Source organism: Euwallacea fornicatus, chromosome 14 (genome assembly GCF_040115645.1).
Source record: "Euwallacea fornicatus isolate EFF26 chromosome 14, ASM4011564v1, whole genome shotgun sequence".
Lineage (NCBI taxonomy): Eukaryota > Metazoa > Arthropoda > Insecta > Coleoptera > Curculionidae > Euwallacea > Euwallacea fornicatus.
The window spans coordinates 4,870,546-4,893,212 of NC_089554.1; the positions used below are offsets into that span (position 1 = coordinate 4,870,546).

Consider the following 22,667-nt stretch of genomic DNA (forward strand, 5'->3'; position numbering starts at 1 on the left):
CTTTAAATAATTTTTTGCAAAGTTATTAATAATTTTTAATTGTGTCTACTTTTTGCCGATAATATACAGGGTATCCTCGAATTACGTGGCCAAAATAATACCGCAGATTGTTTGAGTGAAAATAAGTCGATTTAACTAAACTTCCCTCAGTCCAAAAGTTGATAATTATGGAGCTACAGGGTGTTAAAGTTGAAAAAAAATCACATTTTCTTTAATATCTTTCGATTTATTTGAGTTAATTTCACGAAATTTCATATTTGAGGGTGTTTTAGGATACGAAATTCAAATTTATTAACGATTTAGTTGTTTCTTCTAGGGGGCGCCACAAGCGACCATTAGGACACATTTAAATCTCTGTAACTTTTTCGTGCCACGGTGTATATTATTTTGGTATTTAAAAACCTTTTTCCCTACCTTTTATACTTAGAAAAGGTATACTTTATTGACGTCGCTAGAAGCAACGGTTTTGGAGAAAAATGCATCTAAGCCTGATGATGCATGCAAATTACCTTAAAATTATTTTCCGTTAAAAAAAATTAAGTTTTTCAAAAATAATTATTAGTAAAGGTATAACAATAAGTTTTCAAAATCAGATATTATTTTGACTATTACAACGGCAAAGTCCATAAACCAACAGCATATCCACCATTTCAGAATAAGTGAATTTATTGGCCATACTTATGGATATTTACAGGAACAAGAAGCAAAACTGACAATAAAAACTGAGGGCTAAATAAAAAACCTGACATTTGAGAAACAAATTCAAGTGTTAAAATGTCAATTAAAAACATAGCCAACTGAGTTATTTACTTAAAAGCGCTAACGCAAATATGCAGCGCATTAGAATTATGCGTTTTTCTCCAAAACCGTTGCTTCTAGCGACGTCAATAAAGTATACCTTTTCTAAGTATAAAAGGTAGGGAAAAAGGTTTTTAAATACCAAAATAATATACACCGTGGCACGAAAAAGTTACAGAGATTTAAATGTGTCCTAATGGTCGCTTGTGGCGCCCCCTAGAAGAAACAACTAAATCGTTAATAAATTTGAATTTCGTATCCTAAAACACCCTCAAATATGAAATTTCGTGAAATTAACTCAAAGAAATCGAAAGATATTAAAGAAAATGTGATTTTTTTTTTTCAACTTTAACACCCTGTAGCTCCATAATTATCAACTGTTGGACTGAGGGAAGTTTAGTTAAATCGACTTATTTTCACTCAAACAATCTGCGGTATTATTTTGGCCACGTAATTCGAGGACACCCTGTATATGTTCAGCGCTACCACTGAGTCTTTCTAATAACGTCTTCTTGTACACCTTCAGTTTACATGCTGTCGGTTATTAACAGCAAACACAAACTTACGATAGTATACAACGAATTACCGGCCAACTGCATCTGATCTTATGTGTTACCTTTACATACTTTGCCACAGCAATTTAGTGGTTGGCATAAACTAGATAGATTTACGCAGGCCCGTTATAGGACGCGAAGCAATAGCACTGCAGTCAGAAGATTTTAAAAACGTTCTCAAAATTCCAGATCCACAGATCCGAATTATGTTTTCCTTCTTGCGATCGTACAGTGTTGTTCCGGACATGATACTTTAAAGTACCCGAGAATTCGTTGAATTTCGCAGGTTTTCGAGAAGAGTGTTGAGAATACTGGGTGATTTAAATTTGTTGATTCTCCTAACGTTTCTTCGCATTCTCAACCCACATCCTGATCATTAAATTACTGTTATTTCATCTGACGAATTAACACTTTATTACTCAAATTAGTTAAGAATACCAACTAGTTTTTTTCATAGATGACGAGGTGCTATTAGGTAATTATGAGGATTCTATAAATATTAACTCTAGAGCAACAAATCAATTCAATTTACGTATAGCTGCTTGCGACAGCAGTGATAATTTGCTATATTTCTGCACCGGCACAACAACTTTGAGATTTCAAGATCTTCCTCTCATTTATTCTGCAAACAAACCGCTTATGACGAATAAAAAAGTAAATTTTCTATTTCTTGTTCTTTAGCGGTTGCACAACAGCTCTTAATTCAATTGGTATTGTATTCCAATGCGATTTTTATCGCAACTGAGCTTTGTGTTGGCATTTGGAAATCCCACATAATGTTCCACTTGAAGATGACTTTGCTATTACTAACTTATAAGCATTAAATCATATATGATTCGCATAGTCCAAAACTATTAAAGCGTCATAATTAAAACCGCTAAATCCGTGTGAATGTATAAGTGATCATCCTTACGTCCACACATTTGTTATGGCAGTGTAAATACCAAGGAAAATAATACATAAAATGAGCATAAACAATATTGCAACAGGAAAAATCATAATTGGACAATAATCAGCACACAATGCACTTTACCTCTCTGTGACGTTGAAGCTTAATATCTTCAGTTGTCGTCGTTTAAATTAACTGTTTTTACGGTCAAATCCGATTTGGCAGTAATTTTGTGAAACCTTTATTTCATACAAATTCATTTATTGCGCTCGTAAAAAATTAATTGTTTTTTGCACGGATAAATGAGGAGAATTGAATGATTTCAAATTTTGCCGCTGGATTAGCCACTGGCCTGCATAATTTACTGAGTTCCACCTCAATTGATTTTCATTTAACAAAACTCTTAAAGTGATTTGATCTAGACTGAACTTCGCAGTGTTTGTTACTGATTAATCATGTAAACTTGTGCAATTTGTTTAAACTATTTTAGGTTACTTCAAGTTACTCATTAGATTTATTACTAATGTTTCCCCAGAACTTGAGTGACTTCAGATTTACAACTTCGGATTCATACAAATAATAAATGGTGAACTTTTACTGGAACCAAAAAATACAATGAATGATTGTCGAGTAATGCCAGATTCTACAGAGAGAAAGAAAGGGATTCTACCACATTTTCACTCGACTGGAGGCCGGGAAAATCCGTGTAATCATAGCAGAAGAACGCGGTAGGAGATGTCAAAAAGGACATGTTACGACAGAAAATTGGCCAGTTTTCTGTGGAGGCAATGAAGAGTGATAAGAAGAAAAGCACGCCATCATTAGGGTTTATGCAAACAAATCCACAGGACAAAGAAAAATCCTCAAGCTGTTGCAGTGAATGTGCTTAAAAGTAGAACCTTAAAGTAACCCGTACAATGATACAAATGCCAGAAATTTAGAAATTCGCAGTTGTGCTGCCTGACATAAGGCAATGTCCTAAAAATACGTGAAACATTGAAAAGGATATTGAATAGAGATTAGGAATTTACGGGTGAAATGCGTCAGCTGTAGAGGACCCTATCTTGCCAGCTTTAGGAATATCAAGAAAAAAGCATTTCGCATGCTCCGGGAGACAAAAACGCATTGAACCAGCTAAACATGAACTGATCAAAGCACTGCAAGACAAAGGGGAGCGACAATGATAAGTACATCTAGAATTCCTCAATCTACATTAAGGCAACAAAATACACAAGACCGAAAGTTTTTGACAACATATTGTTGCTTTTGCACATTGTGTAACACAGTAAATCTATCTTAAATGCAAATAAACCCAATTAACTTGCTATTTTTTTTAATCTACTTGTGACGTAGATACCCTATCTACAAGCTTGTTAGATTGCTAATACATCTGTCTAATTGCTGATAATCGAGCCTTCGTTTGACTCATTATTCACAAGAACGATGGAGTTTTACCTCCATGTGAATCTCCCTGGTATGCGTGCAGAAAATTCATATTAGAAGTGAGCGAAAAACAACGCTTGCGAAAGACATTCCGTGGAAAACTAATTTTCCAGTATCGCCCACGTTTTTCTATAAATACTGACGTATTTTTGTGCGTAGGCTGTCTACGTGTGTCTACACCAATCTGAATGGCAAATAAACGATGAGGTTACGTTTGGCAATAAATTACAATAGTTATACGTAAATGGGTAGCTTACTAGTGTATTTATCGCTATTTTACTGCTCTTTATGACTTATTTTATAAATGATTAATTGTCGAAGTTCATTCTTACCTAATTTTTGATATATACAAAGGTCCTTCTCCCAATTCACAACGCACTTGGTAGACCAGGCAGACTTGGCAGGTACCAGGTGCTGTAATATGAAACAACATAAATTAATAAACCGTGCGCTCGAAATTGTAACCATTCCCCTGTTAACTTTTTAACAAATTATTTTTTTTAATTCAAATGCAGCATTAAATAGGACAGAAAATGCTATCCTTGGCGTATTTTTTTATATTGTTTACGTCACCAGTAGCATAAAATAGCCGATTTATTTAAATTGAAACATGTGTTCAGTAACACCTCAAACATGACATTTATCAATTCGTTATTGAGTAAAATAGGTATGAATTTGGTAAAAAAATGCAATACAAACTCAGTTAAATAGTATGTAAACAATGATAAAATTTCTTTGTTGATAGGAAATTGGTTTGTTTTCGATATTGTGCTCACAAACAATTCTTTGGTTTTAAAAAAAGATAAATAAAAATAACCAAATACTGTTTATGAGTACAAAATCGAAAACAAATCAATTTCCTATCAACAAACAAGTTGTCTCATTGTTTACATACTATTTAGCTGAATTTATATTGCAATTGTTACCAAACTTATACCCATTTTTCTTAAAAATTAAACGATAGATTTTGAATCTAATTCCATCATTGAATGTAGTTTTGAAAGACCTTTAATTTGAGGTGTCACTTAATTCATATTTAATTTTTTTTAATGGCAATTTTTTGCTACTGGTGGCTTAAGTAACATTAAAAAAATACTAAACGTAAAAAGATCATATTTTTTGTCCTATTTAATGTTGCTTTTGAACTTTGAAAAAATAATAATTTATTAAAAAGTTAACAAGGACGTAGGACAATCTAAACCGCACAGTACCTATATAAAAACTTAGGTAGAACATCTCCAGCAGAGGTAGGGAAACTATCATTTTAAGACAAGTAATGGTAAGCTCATTGCTGCAGCTCACTTTCAACTGACCGAAACGTCTAATGATAACACACATAATGATTGCCAGTCGTTCTACGTCACAAATAATGTGTCCATCGAGTCCCATTTTCAAGCTCTGTTCATTAACCAAATACTCTCATAAGAAAAAAACAGGTCCCGTGTTCATCCGAAAATTCTTTCAACGTGTAGGGTACGTGTCAATCTCAACGTGAATTTCTTTTTAATATGAGGAACATGTGGAGACACACTTGACTTTCAATCCTTCTTAGTAGGCAATACTTGTCAATGTTTGACACATATTCAATATGATGAAAAAGTTGCCTTTCCAACTCCAGATCTTCAAGTTCAAATATTTGATCTATGACGTGTACAGATCAAAAAGATTATCTAGAGCCAAAGGGCCCATTGATTCTTATTTTTTTGACGATATTTTAACCAAACCTGAATAATGTGTTTCAAACTATATTTGTAGTACCTACTTAATGAACACGTGAAAATTAATATCAATATACGTCAGGAAAGAAGACAATTAAATGGAGATAACGAACACGCCATGCGTTTTTCGATAAATATGTATAAATTAGCATGTTCAAGGCCCCGAGAATCTCAAATAAATTTCGTAACAGTTTCCAGTAACACGGTTATCAGTGCTGCTGTGCGCTCCTCGTACTAGTCGTACTTAAAATTAAAATTTAAAATTAGTTCATTGCTGAACGCGCTCGCGATCGGTACTCACTGCTTTACTTACATTGCCTAGCTTTTCACGTACTTTAGACCCATTTACATTCGTCTGTGATATTGTGGATCAGTGATACATCACGCTTAAATTATACCTATTAATCAATCAGGACTGATAGGTAGGTACCTATTTCTCAATTTTTTAGTTAAAAATCTAAGTTTGCTCAAAAAACAAGTCAGAATCAGTGGCCACCTGACTCTCAGCAAGAGGAATCCATAATTCATTTGGGTCCATTTTCCAGCCTCCTCCTTCGGGCATGGTCGGAGTAGTCTTGCGTACACTAGCTCGATCAATAAACGACACGCAAAAGGATTTAGAACCGAAAGTGGGTCACACCCAAATATCTCTTGCCTCTGACACACATTTTCCAACAACAGTTTTGGAGTAGACGGTGTGGCTACGGAGTCGGGAAAAGGGGGATCCCTTGGGGAAGGCCTTACTGGGGTGGGAGCATCTCAAACTTTCCTACACGCTTTTTTGCTCCGATTTGGTATAATCAACCGAATACTTTTTACAAAAAAAACTTACAAAAACCACTAAAGTTGTGATAATTATGGATAAGCAATGCCAATGGCAACGTGTGGTTGATTTATGTATGGGTTTTAATTATTGTGGGATATTTTAATCACCGCTTCCATTATTTTCCATGAAAACTTATCTTTTTTACCCATGTGGTTTCATTTTCCTTGAACAATTAATAATTAGTTACCTAACAAGTGCGAAAAGTAACAATTTACAGTACGCTGATTGCAGTTTCGTTTCGCATCGCTCGATCAGCAGTCTATTGCGGTATACATACTTTCACATGATTGAAGTACAATATGTATCCTACAAGCGCATATGTAATAATTTTGCTGTCACTGTCACACTTTGATTTACGTGCGATAAAAATTTTTTGCCGCGCACATACGATGAAGTGCCACTTTTAACTTACAAATGAGAAGCCATTTAATGTTTAGTTAAATGAAAAAAAGTTACTAGCAGTAAAAAAAGTTCAGATCAATGCATATAATTAGCTCGCAGCTAGGTTTGTGGCCGCTTAATTCTTGAAGCAATTATAGAATTTTTGCAACTTAAATATAGCTCATGAAACAGAGACATGTTGAGTGAATGTAATGACACCAAACTCATCCGAAAATCTATTAATAGGCAGTTCCATTGAATTCTCGGTTATGGACGAGGAAATAAGTGATGAAATTGTAATGGAATTTGCATGATTCGACCAGAAGATAACGGATACTTCTTAAGAATCAATAATCTCGCACAACGGAGCGCCTGCCTGGAAGACAAAACAGTACCAACTCAATGATTTTTTTGGAAATTTCATTTATGAAACTAACCGCGCTCTGCGCACAATTAAGCGAAACCAAACTAAAAACGACACAAATGTGTGGTGGACAAAAATTAAGACTGAAGAACTTGCCGATTATGAACTATGTACGTACATAGAGGGCTTTAAAAAGGACTGAAAAGACCCCATTTAATGTACCATTGATAACAGGACGTGTCTGAACTTTGCAGGATATACGGAAAAAAATGTAAGAGTAAAAACCCTCCATTTTAAGATCTATTTAAATGCTCTTGTAAGTTATACTTGAAATTATTATTGTTGTTTCTCCGTGGCCTACAATATGGTGAAAACACTTCCAAAAAATGGTTATTTCAATTTAAGTTTGACAAGAATAAATGATACCCTATTGAAGGATGAGGACAATTTCTGTAAACATTTATTTACATACGATACTTAAAAATAATCAAAATCTCTATATTAACATATTCCAAAAATCGGGAATTGTAGATCAGCAAGGGCAAACAACTGGTCACGCCTGCTGCACGCATTAACTACTTATCCATGTCAGGGCGCAAAGTCCATCTTTTCACACTCATCAATCACATCAAGGATTGGAGCAGCTATTTATGAAAATAAAGGCGAACTGGAAATGTGGAATTGAATCTCCTACTTCAGCTACCATAATCGTATTATGATCAACCATGCAATAATAGCAACCACAGTTTTAGCAGCTGCATTATTTTAAACTGAATCATGAAGTTGACTTTGATGTTCAGTAATCGTCTAAATGGTAGGAAAAGTCACGTTTTAATCTGGAAATTTTCTAAAGAACATAACTGGAACAAATTATATCACGAGACCTAAACAATAATGTATGATCGCATTATGTTGATATGGCGCCTAAATGAATCCTTTTCTGGGATCTGATAAGAGATGATGAGATGTAATTCAACCTGACGTGATCAAATGTCTAATTAATCATATTTCTACAAATCGAATAAAATACAATTAACGGAGGATATTTGGGAGACTATTTTAAGTAACCTGAACCTTGAAAAATTGCGCAGTTATTCAACAAAAGCATGCACAACGACACTGTGGAGATAATGGAATCTTTTGCATAAGGGAATAAAAACATTAAAAATATTTATCATTACAAGTACCGGGTTTACGCCATTAATTCGTACCCGTTTGCACATCCGTCCAGGATCGCTCTGGTTTGATTTAGATAAGGAAAAACGCCTTTTCCATACCATGATAATTGCATTTTGTAACGTACAACATCATAGCTTCCGCAATGAAATAGTGTAAGTTGCCAAGAATAATATCGTCGTTTGCCCGTATTAACACGTATGGTGTCTCGTGTGAACAGCAAGGTTTTCCACACTAGTTACAAAATATTAAAACGGTGGAGCGAGTTTTGAGGTTGCAAAAATATTGTGACATAATCAATCGGCGAAGAACCACATGTTTTTTTGTGTGGAATTACATGTGGAATTAATATTTAAAAAATGTTATAATTATATGGCAGGTTTACTGAGCAAATCGCACATAGTTTTACTGCAAAGTTTTGCTGAAAACACCATGCAAGCCCGATTTCAATGCAAAAACAATAACGCGGTTTACACCTGAGTGGTCAACGAACCAGAATAGTTTACACAACATGCATTATTTCCTGTTATTGCTTTTGAAACGTACACCGCTCAAAACTTATTTTGTTAAGCTCAACGTCATTAAACTTCCATTAATTTGTTTATACACCATATGCATTGTAAAGTGTCCATTCATTCCTCTCTCACCTAAAAAAATTGTATTTGCATCAACGCACTCATTGTGCTCGGGAAACTTCGAGGCCTTTCACGTGCTTCAGACGAATTTGCAGTCAGAAGAGATAAATCTAATCGTTAATTATTATTATTATATTGCTCGTGTTTTTGAAATATTTTCTGTGGGTAATAAATAGCAGATCATGCTATCAGCTGTGATAAGCTTATCGACGTTTACGTTTATTTCGTACACGAATTAACAAAAAAAATGAAGTTATTCGTGCTTATGTTCCCGGGAGAAAAAGCAAACTCAATAGTAAAAGTCATTACCTGCATTGTCCCCGATAAATTCAAAAGCATATTTGTGAAGCTCAGATTTCTCTCTATTTTCATCCGCACTTCGCATACGCGAATTGTAAAGTACTTTGCAATCAATTTTCCTCTTCGGTTGCTAATTGATTCTCTCGTTTGTTTCAGATCACGTACTTTACCTTTGAAAATCGCAAAGAAGACATCGTTTCGTGGAACGCAAAGCGAAAAGTAAACACTCAACCTTTTCTCAAAGAAACTTAATGTCGAAATAATCGTTCTTCAATACAACCGAGTTATTGAAGGAGGCCAGCAAAGATGCATATAGAAGTACAAGTAGCTTTGAATTTCGTGATTTCGTACCTGTACAACAAACTTCCCCGGAGACGGGTTAATATTTTCGGGGAGGAGTTGGAAAAAGCTTTAAAAGACAAATTTCAGGTAAGTCCCTGCCCATTACTTCCGCTTCAGCAACTTTAGTGGCTTGAACTAATAGATCAAACTCCTGGCAGCTATATCGCGAAGATAACGTTCACGGAACTGCTGAAAAAAGTTTTAGGAACTTTTGTATCTTCCATGGAAATTATTCTTCAGATAAAGTTGCCAGTATATTGCCCTACTGGCTCTTAATGTTTGCCGAATCTCACGGTCGGTAACTACTACCTAGGGAAAAAGTCCAGTGCTAGATACGGTAAAATCAATGATTTGGCTCATTTTGAGTGGGTGAGAGCAAAGCATCCATGTAATCAACCCACATAACGCCATTGTGCAATATTGACGTTTGAAGTCTGCAAATTTAACTCGTTTATGGAGTAATTCGCTCGGTGATGGATAATAATACCTATTTACGAAAGTTTTTAAAATCTCCATATTTCTTTAATGTATAAAAGAGAACAAAGTCTAAAGTTCCTTAAAGTCGAATTTTATAAATTTTCAATGAATTAATTTAATCATTTTTATTTCATTGAACGTAGTTTCAAAGGCATGCATTCCATTAGAATGTAAGGTCAGAGAGAGTTGTCGTGCAGGAAAGCGTAATATACAAATGTATGTACAGCTCAAATTTACCTATAATAAATGTGCATACGGTTGTGTTATTTATCTGACAGTGATAACCCCCACGAAATACCAAAAATGCGTGTGGTGTGAACTTTCCAACTGGTATGACCAGAAGTTTTTATGATCCCTCTTGTAGACCCAAAGTGAAGCTATTCCAGAAAATGACTGCCAAGACAATGATCAAATGGATAATTACGTTATTCGGGCAAATCTGGAATCGCAGTCTCATACACACTGTTTCGTTCAAAACAACCTTCCTAACTATAGCCAAGATTCATTACAAAAACTAACGATCTACATACTAAACAATATCAATAGTAACGAGCAATAACAAAACAGCAACCGACTCGCCACTTCACAAGGACTAGTACTACCTAAGCCTATCAAACCACATGTCTGTTCCCTTATAAACAGGCGAGGAATTTGAAAAATTCATTAAGGGATTTTAAAAATTAAATAATATGCAGTAGAAAATTTTAAATATGTTACTGGATTGTGCTTGAAAAATAGCTTCAAAGATTTTCAATTTCGTCATTGCTCAAACATCACGAGCAAATAATAAATCTAGCACTAGCAAAAACCAAACTAGCGCTTGAATTGCACCTCATAATAATAAAATGTTGCAATAATTTTATTCTCAGGGTCACTGGTATCCAGAGAAGCCTTTTAAGGGGTCAGCATTCCGATGCTTAAAAACGGGCGATCCAATCGACAAAGTGCTGGAAAGGGCGGCCCGGGAGAGTGGCGTCCCCATCCAGGACATTTTGGAGAATCTCCCTCAGGAATTAGCTGTGTGGGTCGACCCCGGCGAAGTCAGCTACAGAATCGGAGAAAAGGGGGCTGTGAAAATCTTGTTCAGTGACAAGGCTGATCCACAAGACGACCATTCTGCTGACAGGTTTGTATTGTCATCTCCAATGCTTATACGGGCCGTTAATCTTTGTGTGATTGTTCTCCATAGAGAAGTGACGAAAACGTTCAATCCAGAGGCTCAATGCTTCAGGCCGATCGACTCTGTGAGTTGCAGTTTGAACAACTTGAGCTTGTCACCCAGCAAGGCCCTGGGTCAATTCGCGGTTCTACCGAACGGCAATGGAAATCCTGTAGGATCACAACTTCAGGGTCAAAACGTGCAACAAAACGGCAATCAGGTACGTTGAGTTAAAAATTGTATTAGCGTACTGTCAGCCCAAGGAGAGTTGCGATTTTTTGCTGCTTTTCTGGCGATCGCACGCTCCTGTTTGTAAATGCAGAAATATTGAACATATCTCCACATTTTCACCGAATTTTGAATGTCTTAAAAGGTTGCTCCGAATATGCCCACCAATCAACAACTAGCCTCGAACTCTTCAGCGCCGTCCCCCACGTCTATGGGCAACTCTTTCAAAGGCTCACCATCTCCGGTACCTGCTTTCATACCGCGTACGACAACTCCGCTCACCTTCACTACCGCTACATTTGCTCAGACGAAGTTTGGCAGTACCAAGTTGAAGACCAGTAGCAAGCGAGCCAATAGGTATGTGATACCAATGTATTGACAATGAATTATTGTTCAATGCTCATACCCTTCCATGTAATTTGTCCATAATTCTGTTATTGGTTGACGAAATTTGAAAACTTCATTTCACGGTTTTTAAGTCACTGTTAGAGCATGGTCCAGCTACGTTTTTCTCTCAGGACAATTACTTAGAAGACCTCCCCTTGCGCGTAATTAGCTAATGCCTCTTGTTATTTTTTCAGGATGTCTCCAACCGAATTCTCCAATTACATCAAGCAACGCGCCATGCAGCAACAAATCCACCAGCCGCCCCATCACTCTCCAGGAAGCCGCGCCCTTTCCCCCGACCCATCCGCCTACTATTTTCCACCTCATGGCCACTTTCCTCCTCAGTTTCCCCCTCGTTCCATGTTCGAGTCTTCCAATCAGTTCTTGAGCCCCGACCTCTACCCGGCTAAGAACAACTTCAATTTCCCCTTTGACAACTCTCCATTCAGTCCATTCTACCCGGCGAACGGAGGTGTTAACGTGCCTCCCAATGGATCCAATCCTGGGCAAAACAAAGACGTAATGGATAACTGGGCTTACGCTTCCACTGGACAGTACCAGCACCTCTTGGTGGCCAACTGAGGGTCCTCATAGGCGGAAGAGGGTCTTCTGGAGTTTTGCGGGGGTGGACCGACATCACCGGCCCCGAGCGATTCTATTGTCTCTTTCTTTGTTGGCGGGCTGAACGATGGTGAGGTAATTGTGGTTGATAGAAAAAGTCTTTCATAACGCAGAACGGTAGATATGCGATCGGTTTAAGACGTATTTTTTGATTTTTGGAGGTTGTTGCTTCTCACGTTTTTTCGTTTTTTCGAATGGAGATATACGAAATGTTCTAGAGTAGGTAGCTGTTCTGTGTAGGCGCCCAGCAGAGGATTGCCGGCAATTCTCCTTTTTAGAAATCACGCGTATTTTCTCTATCTTTAGTTGACCAGTTCCTACTTTTGTATTTGCTTTACGAGAACGTTTGTTTTGTAATCAAAAAGGCGGAATGTAAATATACGTGTAGTATAAGTTTTTTTAGACGAAGTTCCAGTTCTCTTGGAACAGTGATCTCTCTAAGATTAAAACTAAATAATTATTTGTAAATATCGTAGCTTATATTATTTATAAATAATAATGAACTAATAACATAATAAATATTTTTGTAGCGGAAATGTAGTGTTCTCCACAACAGTCAGTACCAACTGAGAGACGTATATTTTTCTTAAAATTTCACTTATGAAAGTTTACACTTAACTGATGTTTAATTAGTGGAAAAATTATCATCTGCGACCGGGCGGCTTAAGTGCATCCCTGGCCGTAGCGCTATTGATTTCTAAATGTAGGTTATTTTTTATACGAGAAGCAAACTGAATCTAGAACATCACAGAGCTTTTATATCTCGAGAAAAGACAGTAGAATCGCGCCAAACGTTAGTAATAATTCATAAACTATTACCCTTATAAAGTACGAGATCCCCAGCTTGATACTTTTTAAAATTTTTATAAAGATCGTGCTAGATGGTAAATATAGAATTTATAGATGTTTCTTACTTTATATATATATGGTGTTTACAGTATTCAAGTAGTCCTAGAGTGTTTCCTAAATTTTTTATATTGTACGTATTTTTTATTTTTGTATGAGAAGCTCAAGCTAACGTCTAGTCCCATGTAGAACTTCATGTTAATCCAAATAAGTGAGTTGGCATATCATCGTAATTTTCGTTAAAAATATATTTTCAATCTTATTGTCTCTGTTTTTTATTGCTTTGACACTGGGGTGTTTCTATAATTCTGCACGATAAGAAAGGGAAGAACGTCAGACATCACGATCAGAACGTTTTGAGCAACAGCTCAAACGAAGAGTTCTATAATTTCTCCACCATTTTCTATTCACTCAGTCGGTTCTCATTGAAAGTGCTTTAGGACGAATTATTGGAACATTGCTTATGGTTAAAAACAAACAAAAATGGAGACAAAAATAGATAATAATTGAAAAGAAGCCAGGTTCATTAATTCCAACAAATCCCCATGGAAAGGCTGTTTTCCATATGGAATGCAATAAAATGATCTGTTTTAAGATTGTGATATTCTCTTTTTTTAACATTTTTATAAAGTGAAAAACCGTGTGCTTACGCAATGAACGTGGCTTTTTCAAAGGCGTTTTACAAGCAAAGTCGAATGTAAACGATCCTTACTCAGTATTGCATGTTAGTCGATGCCCGCTAGTGGAGTCTATGCTATTTTGTACTGCTTGCTTTTTTGTTACTTTTTCACTGAACTTTTATTTTTTACCTGTAATTGTTGACTTTAATATGATAATATATATTTTGTTATGAAGATTTTAATTTTTATTTTTGCACTGTGTTTGGTCTATCTGTGTACCTGATGCGGTATCGTTAGTCAGCGCTCTAAAAGGATGCTGCTTTGTTTTGAATAGTGTACAAAGTAAAATGCGGTGAGAGATACATTGAGGATTACCAACGAAAAATCAAAAACTACCATTAAAGCGCTTAATTTTCTCCATACCCAGCACTCTGCTTCCATCAGACTTTCTTCGACCTTCACGTACAAAGACGGTTAAAATAAAGTGCATATCTAAGTTAGTTCGTATGTACATGTAAATATTAAACTTCGTAATTTAATTGTAACTATAAACTAAATTACCTATATTTTTGTAAGGAATACGGTCGGATTATCTGGGTTTGCAGGAATCCCATTTATGTAGCATATTATACCTTCCCTCTGATGGATCTGACGGGGAGCCGCGCTAGGCAATGTACTTCTAGATAACTAATGACAAAAATAAATCAGTATTAGTCCAATTGAACACGAGTTTCTCCAAGAAAACTACGCTTATGTGGTGGAAAGAGTGATACTGAGGGTATGGAGAAGATAAATATATTATTTAATCTGATAGGAAAGCGAAACTCTATCGAATGTATTGTGATGGAAAATGCTTTATCTCACTCCTCAAAGTGAGCAGCAGATAACGGTGTTCCGATTAAGGTTGTCAGTATTGCGAGTAGTAGGCAATGTGGGTCAGTTGTTGCACCATGTAGATAGGTATCCTGAAAAATACCGATTTAGATTCAATAACGTATTGAAGCATGATAGCAAATATATTAAGGGACTTTCTGGAACAGAGTCCTTAAAACTTTAGTTGCATGTAGTTTACAGATAATTAGATAGTGCTCGCCAGATTTCCATCACTCCTTTGAAAACTTAAACTCAGTCAGATAGAGTGCATAGTGAAGTTACATGTTGTGGCGCTTAATTAAAGTCAAGTTTTAATTATGCGTTCCGCTTTAATGAAAAATAAAGAGGTAAAGTTTTCATGCCAGCCAAACATAGAAAATCTATAAAAGTGTGCATGAGTGCTTGAGAAGAGTATCGTTGAAGTCAGACTATTTTTTAAATCCCTTTTAAATTTAAGAATCCCAGATCTCTTAAAAACAATAGCTACCACGCATACGAAAAAAGTTAATATCAATGAAGAAATAGTATATTTTGTAACTATTGCCAGAAACATCACCTTACGGGTAAAACAGTTTACTCTGGCACAATGATGGAAGTATGAAAACTGTACCTTGTTATTTCGCAAACGTAACTAAGACTTCACTGACCATATGTCAGACGTTTTCGGCTTTATTCTACTCAACAAACAAGAAATAAGTTTGAAGCCACTTATAGAAAATCAAATGCCAAAACGAGCAAATATATGGTTGAAAACACTTGCTTAATATACATATTTGCGTTTTATTCAACCTTGTAAATAACTAGTAGCCAGTAGATATTGTATTTCATGACTCGGTGTCTCTTTAATAATCGTGTGTTTAGCTAGACAAAGTAACTTTTATAGCGATTTTTTACCGCCCAGATCTTTCTCATACTGTGTATTACGATATAATAAAGTCGCAGTGACTATATGACTGTTTCAAAGTCGCTGGGAAACCTTAAACAATTAGGGGAGACTAATGCCCGAAGGAATGTGATGGCTCTTTTATACTGTCGTAGGAAGTAGAACAATACTCAATAGGTTTGGTTGCCTTACGGAAAACACCCTGTACGACGGAGGGCAAACTTTGTATTAATATTTACGGCTGTTGACAAACCTTAAACTACTTTCTGATTAAACATAAAAGCAATACAGAACCATCCATTGAAAAAAATAGCAAGTGGGGGTTTAAGTTGATGTTGATGCAGAAATATTTATCGACGCTTATCAGTTTTGTGTGTTAAGCTCGAGAAGGTGCGAATGTAGTTTAAACAAATGTCAACAGACCCATTTAGGCCTATTTATATTACAGTATGTATGTCACTACTATCTGTGTTAGTTTGTTAATAAACATCTTTATAAAAGTAAATAACAATATTCATATTTGTGATTAAGTGGTAGTTAAACTTACTATTATTACTATTATTATTCATTACAATATTTATAGTGAGAACGGATTTTCCATCCCGTTATAAAATAAGTAAGATAATATGTGTATATTTATAGTCTATAATTTTTCATATTGTTGTACGATTTTTAAGTTTATATTAAAATGTTTGTGCATTAATAAACAAACGTTTCACTCTTCAAATGATACCCTTCCAAAGCCACTCTTTCAATTCCATCAAAATTATTTTGCCATATTTTGTACTCAATTCAGCATGCTTATGTACGTATGTATGTACCAGTCCCCGATTTACATCATAGATAGAATTGGCAAAATTGCCTGATACGTCCATTATTGGTGTAATGCAGTAATTTTGAAAATGTGCCTAACTACATAAATACTTACTTTCGCCGACGACACAACTGATCTACGATTCAACTCGATATCTACTCGTACTTGTATGTGCAAATGGACCAAGAAAGGACATGGAGGAAAGGACCATTAATACTAGTTGACAGGTACAGACAGGAAAGGTTGCGAAAAGCTAGAAAGACGAATTTTTCAAACAAATATTCTGCTTTGTTGGTATATTTAAAGCGTACCTAACATCTAAAGACACTTACATAGCTGAAAGTTAATTTGACAAATACAGACGATGATAATCGTTGGCTCCAAATGCACAGTTACACTTGGGACACTTCCTCTGTCGGGTCTCATATCTGGTTTTCAGACAATCGTAACAAAATACATGGAAACACTTGGACAACACAGCATCTTTTCTCTTAACTTTGCATGAAGGACACGTCAAGGTTTCCTTGTATTCTCGAATTTCTTCCATCATAACTTGGTCCAAAGTTGTACCAGATATTTCCATCTTTTTCATTCTATCAGCCTTACGTTTAAATTGCGCTATTTCTTCTTGCAGCCGTTTTGTTTTATAAGCTTCGGCTTCTAAGGATGATGTTTTTTCGGCGACCACTTGTTGGGCTTCCTTCATTTGAGAATGGTATTTTTCTGCAAAAATAGAGAAATGTAAAGCCATTATGAGATTACAAAGGTAAGAGGTATATGACATAACAAATGAAAAAAACAATTCAACCGTACTAACGCCCTAAAAGCATTTACCCAGTGAACTTTTATAAGAATGAACATGCCTGTCTGGGTTACGGTCTATGACTTGTGGTTTGTTAAGAATGATCATCAACTTTTTTTTTAGATACAACCCTGGGAAATCTTCTTGCCTATTTTAAGAATTTTCATTACATACGATTGGTTGAACAAGTTCTATGTTTAATTCAAACATTCTAATTTACGCAAACCCTCCTATATTTCTTTCATAAAAATAATAAGAAACACAATTAAAAACCAAAACATTGCATAAATTAGTAAATGTGATGATGTATAAATGAATTTGTAAAAAAGCTGTCTACATACTTGCGTCAGCAAGTTTTCTGATTTTATGTTTAGGAGATGCCCATGATGGACCTCCTTATCTTAGATGTTCAGCATAGGCATCTCAAAAACATCTACACTGTACACAGTTAAAAAGTATCTCCGAGATAAGGATATTCAGCATAAAGGTAAAATGAACTTACCAATTACCGATTTAACTTCTCATGACTCCAATAGACAAAAATATTCAAATTTAAATATCATTTTTTGTTACGTATCGATATTTAGACCGTTGAGCTGTGGAAAAAAAAGTTGCAATACTTTTTGTATGTTTTCGTGCCGATACCACATATCTTAGAAGATTCAATTGGGTGCTAACGCGGCAGCAAAGATGGTGTTCGTTATAAGAAATAGAATAATAATCGGGACAATCGGAAGATCTTTGATTTAAAGACTTGTGAAATATATTATTAGTTTTCCAGACATTTAGTGAATGAAAGTGAATATTGTGGATGAAATTCTGACTCATGCTGTTGGCACTCGGAGGTGCGTTCTAAATTTGAATGGTCTCACACTTGGGTTGAGATGGTGGGAGTAGAAAATCGAGATAACATTAAATTAAAAAGAGACTAAATGTGATATATCAATGAAGTGAAAATCTTTAAATTTTAATATTTTTAACACTGCAAATAGTTGATTTTTTTAATAAATTGCCTTTAACTTCCTCAATAGGAAATTTATCAAAAATGTTGAAAACATTAAACAAAAAACGAAGTAAATTTGCTTGAAAACAATTATTCACCAGGTTATCAAGAAAATCTAAATTTTTATTAGCTAAAATCAAGACCTGTTAAGACAAAAATATGAATATTTTTGGTCTATTCGGTAAAAGGGCCAAGGTGATAAACTGAAAATGCCACGAGGTAGGCCAATAAAAACTAATTCATTAATTTTTTCCTCGATTTTATAGATAGGAAATTTGTAAAAAATCGCTTTCGTACTGGAAATACGTGACTAAACGGGATTAATTTTATAACTAGTCACGAGACAAAGTAAGCCCTTTTTTTCGTCACCCTATTAAAAAATATAACTAATAACAATAATGATTGCTTTATTTCTATAAATTCGGAAAACAATGTCAATAAGTTAAGATTTGAGCCCCTTTCTAAATAACATTGGCGTATTATATGTATATATAATTACCTGTCTAATGATTTATTGGCCCAATTTGTGTCGGATATACGTACATATATGAATCATACTTTCTGACTCACCTAAATGCAGCTTAAGATCAGCAGCTGATTGTGCGGATTCAATAGCTTTTCGCTTATGCATCTCCATAGCTTGCTGTCTAAGTTGTAGCTCTTTTTCAACAGTTGCTAGAGTGTTTTGCAAAATGCGTTCTTTTTCTTCGAGTTTTCTTACGACCAGGTTTGCAGCTTCGACTTGAGTAGTCAATGTCCCAACCTATATTTTTTATTATTATTGATTACTGTTTTAATGCGATACGCCGCTTTAGAGATAGATCGAATGTTACAGAATCATAGAGCTTTGATGTTTTAGCGTAACCCGAAAGTATCCAAACTGTAATACGATTTCTCCCTTAATTTATTCTAAATTTTACTTAACACCTATTCATAATAAAGTAAAATAATCTACCTGTTCTTTCAAAACATCTTTTTCTTCTCGTGCAAGTTTATGCAATTGATTTGATTTAATTCTCTCCGACATAAGCTTGAAATTGGCGTCATCTTTTTCTCTCAGTTGTTGGATTAACCTTGAATTTTGTTCCTATAATAATAAATAAACCGTATGACACGTTCATTTTTAACACACGATTCCTGAAATACACTCACCTGCATATCTTCAAACGCTTGCCCAGTAACTTCCATTTCATTTAACAAAGCTTCCTCCTCATGAGACCCGACAAATGGCCTCATCGGATGAACAACGCCTCCGGGCCAGTTGCCGTCTGTGGGCTTTTGCAAAGCAACCTGCTTCTGCAACTCATATTTTTGCTCCTCTAACTGCTTAATTTTCTTCAGGGCTTCGTCTTCTGCTAGCTTTCGCTTGTCGTCTCGTTTATTCTCTTGCATCTTCTTCATTTGCTGCCTCATTTCCTCTAAATCGGTGCGCAGTTTCTTTTCGGCCGCCATCAATTGCACTTTATCTCGTTGTTCTTTACTGACGCCTTTGTACATGTCTAGTAGAAGCTTCATTTCTTTCTGTTCGTTTAAGGCTTTTCTAACAAAATGCTCAAGATTATACAAACTATTATATAACAGTTGTCTCATAAAAACGAGCGAAGCTATAACTCACTTATTTTTTGACAAATTGTGATTAACTAAAAACCAAATGAAATAATATATTTCGGAGTGTTAAATAACGTGAAAGTTTTTTTTAACTTCTGTTTCAGGTGTCAACTTCAAAATTTTAAATATAATTTTGTTTTTTTTTACATATTTTCCTAAAAAATATTTTTCTGAATTTAACGATGTATAAAAAATTAATATTAAATCAATTTTTAACTAAAAAAATTGAAAATATTATGTGTATTATAATGAGGCTATCTGTATTATCCTGTGATCATCCGCGATTCATCTCATCTTATCCTTTTGTATTATCCTACACAAAGATGCCTTTAGCCATGGACACGTGGAGCTTATTTAAATCCAACAAGAAAGTTCTATTAAAAAATGTAAAAAAATATGAAACTTTTATTTTTTTATTTAAGATTCTGAAGTTGATGCCTAAAGCAGGTGTTGAGTCTTAAAAAAGAATCAATTTTGACGTTATTTATGTAGTAGTGTGAACAATATACTTTTATTTAGTTTTTAGTTTATCAAAATCAGTTCATAAATAACCGAGTTATAAGTTTGCCCGTTTTTTTGAGACAGTCTATATATAAAAATAACACAAATATTCTGGTAAAATTAATCGGGAATTTTTTTTAACTTGGGAATTCCTCAAGAAAATGCTTACTTCAGTTGGTTTTTTAAATCTCTGACCATTTCAGTTTCGGCTATTTTGGCTTCTTTGGCTCGCTGAACTTCTCGCTCTTTGTCAGTCTTAATTTGCTGTTCCTTCTTAATGATGTTCTTTTCTTGCTTAATATCCTTTTTCTCGCCTGCAGGCTGATCTTTATTCTCACTTCCTTCCTGTGATTGCTGCAAAAATAAACAATGTTCAAATATGCCTAGAAAATACTATCAGTAGCAGACTTACGTCCTGCTCCTCACCTTCCTTTTTTACATCAGCTACAGTAGTTTCTTCCTTTACCTGAACACCACCTTAATCACAAGAAACATAAGTAAAATCTTAGTATTTTTACAACAATAATCATTTTAATAATTGTAACATGGAAGAATGGGAATATCTAACTATAAATACCTCGTTTAGAATCCCTCTTCAAAGAGCCAACTAGGAGTTATAGCTTTTGTTGTTTAAAATGTCCATGATATTCAACAATACTTACCTTCCTCTTTAACCTCATGCTCCTCTTTAATTTCTTCCTTCTTCATGCCCTCCTTGGAATCCAACTGTGTCCCTTGTTTTTGCGATAATTTGTTATGCAAATCCTCTATTTCCTTACGTAACTTCGGAATTTCTACGTTGGCTTCCTTATACTTCCTTTTGTACCTGTGTACCTCACCTTTCAGCTGTTGTGTATTGTTTTGCAGGGACGTAATCAGATGCCTCATTTCTCTGTTAATGGGACCCGTTTGTTCATTAGCAGCCAAATTTTGTTCAAACTCAATGCGCAGCATTTCATACTCTTTCCTGAGTTGGGCAAGGAAGTCTTCCAATTGCATCACTTCCTGTCTCAACTTCTTTTGGGCTATTAATTCTTCGCTCTATTTTAAATTATTTGGAAAAATAAAAAAGCGAATTCATAAAACAAATTTCACAGACCTCCATCATTTCAATATTCCTTAAATGAGCATTTTTACTAGTTTGAAGCTGTTGTCTAGCTTCATCTAATTGGGTTTTTAGCTGCATGGATTCGTTGTACAAAACGGAAAATTGAGATTGAAGACACTTATATTCCGTTGTTTCCACAATGACACTCTCAGGGAGTTGTCGAATCTGCAGGAAATATATTGATTTTTTGATTAACACCTACTAGTAGTTATTGCACCTGTTTAATTTTATTGAATGCCAACTTACATCCATTTTCAATTTTTCAACCTCTTTCAAAGTCTCTCTGTGAGTTTGGTGCAACTTGTCAAGTTCTTGAAGTCGGTTGTTAGCCAATTCTTTCCATTCTTCTACTTCTTTCGTAAGATCCTCTAGTTTTGCCTAGATAGTAAATAAAAAAAGAATTAAATTAATTTACTTATGCCGCTTTTTGTCACTTAAGACAACTAAGATTTGTTTAGAAATCACAACTGCAGGTTTATATTTATAATCAACAATGAAATTTGTAATGCAGCACATACTGAAAGATAGCCTGTCTTTTCGATATATATTGTTTTAATATGTTTAGATACATTTATTTCACCTTCATACACAAGGTATTTTAGAAGAATACAGTTACCTTTTGTTACCTTTTGACTGTTACATGTAAAGAGCTAAATCTGTCTTTTAAAGTAAAAGTACTCTCTTACCTGTGACACATTGCTCTGAACCACAGGTTTTGCCTGAGCTCCTCCTTTATCTGACGCTGATGGATCTCCATGTGCTTGATGATATGCCTTAATTTTTTCTATTGCCTCTGCTAAATGAGTTTCTAGTTTGTCATTCCTATATCGAACTTTCTCCAATTCATACTGCAAATCATCAATCTGATTCTTCAATTCAGCAATTTCAGTCTCTTTTGCTGTGACTGAATCTTGCAATTCTGCTACTTTGAGACTATTTGTGTGATATTTTTCATGTAGTGTTGTATGCAGAGCTTGAAGATTGCGATTCTCAGCTTGAAGTTGGATATTAGTTTGCCTGATGACTTCATCAACTGATGGTGCATCTTCTAAAGAAATATAATTATGAATATGGTATTGTTGTCCTTCATAAAAATATATAGTTCTTACGTCCTTCAAGTTCTCCTTTTAAAGCTAGAGTAATTTTTTCATTCCTTTGCATTAACCTATCAAAAGCCTGAATGACTTTGGCTACAGCTCTCCTGGAGACCTGAACCCTATTAGCTAATTTATCATTTAATTCATCTTTATCCCACGTGGCCAACTGCATTAAGAATGATGTGGTAGCTTCATTTTCATCTAAAAGAAGAGT

General features: G+C 35.1%; 2 protein-coding genes across 6 annotated transcripts in view; one reads left to right on the forward strand and one right to left on the reverse strand.

The window, feature by feature from the left end:
• LOC136343419 (protein Tob1-like) overlaps positions 1-13,998 on the forward strand; it is a 42,674-nt gene extending 28,676 nt beyond the window's left edge. For 2 of the 3 annotated variants that reach the window (XM_066290137.1, XM_066290139.1), the window contains 5 exons: positions 9,241-9,513; positions 10,773-11,029; positions 11,093-11,282; positions 11,436-11,647; positions 11,872-13,998. In XM_066290137.1, coding sequence (XP_066146234.1) covers positions 9,391-9,513; positions 10,773-11,029; positions 11,093-11,282; positions 11,436-11,647; positions 11,872-12,259 — 1,170 coding nt within the window. In that variant the 5' untranslated portion in view covers positions 9,241-9,390 and the 3' untranslated portion in view covers positions 12,260-13,998. Of the gene's footprint in view, positions 1-5,595; positions 5,825-9,240; positions 9,514-10,772; positions 11,030-11,092; positions 11,283-11,435; positions 11,648-11,871 lie in introns of those variants that run through there. The other variant, XM_066290138.1, reaches the window with a different exon arrangement.
• The window catches only part of Bre1 (E3 ubiquitin-protein ligase Bre1), a 47,931-nt gene that overhangs the window by 24,684 nt on the left and 580 nt on the right, over positions 1-22,667 (reverse strand). Inside the window, exons 3-16 of one of the 3 annotated variants that reach the window (XR_010732781.1) lie at positions 22,466-22,654; positions 22,043-22,404; positions 21,603-21,734; positions 21,348-21,521; positions 20,911-21,289; positions 20,826-20,855; positions 20,661-20,725; positions 20,418-20,602; positions 19,292-19,679; positions 19,095-19,226; positions 18,710-18,902; positions 16,667-17,057; positions 16,449-16,587; positions 4,017-4,098 (exon numbers count right to left, since the gene is read on the reverse strand). Coding sequence is in view for 2 of the 3 variants with exons in the window: in XM_066290134.1 (XP_066146231.1) it covers positions 16,678-17,057; positions 18,710-18,902; positions 19,095-19,226; positions 19,292-19,679; positions 20,418-20,602; positions 20,661-20,725; positions 20,826-20,855; positions 20,911-21,289; positions 21,348-21,521; positions 21,603-21,734; positions 22,043-22,404; positions 22,466-22,654 (2,609 nt within the window). In the remaining variant the exon portion in view is untranslated. The other 2 variants (XM_066290134.1, XM_066290135.1) reach the window with 2 other exon arrangements.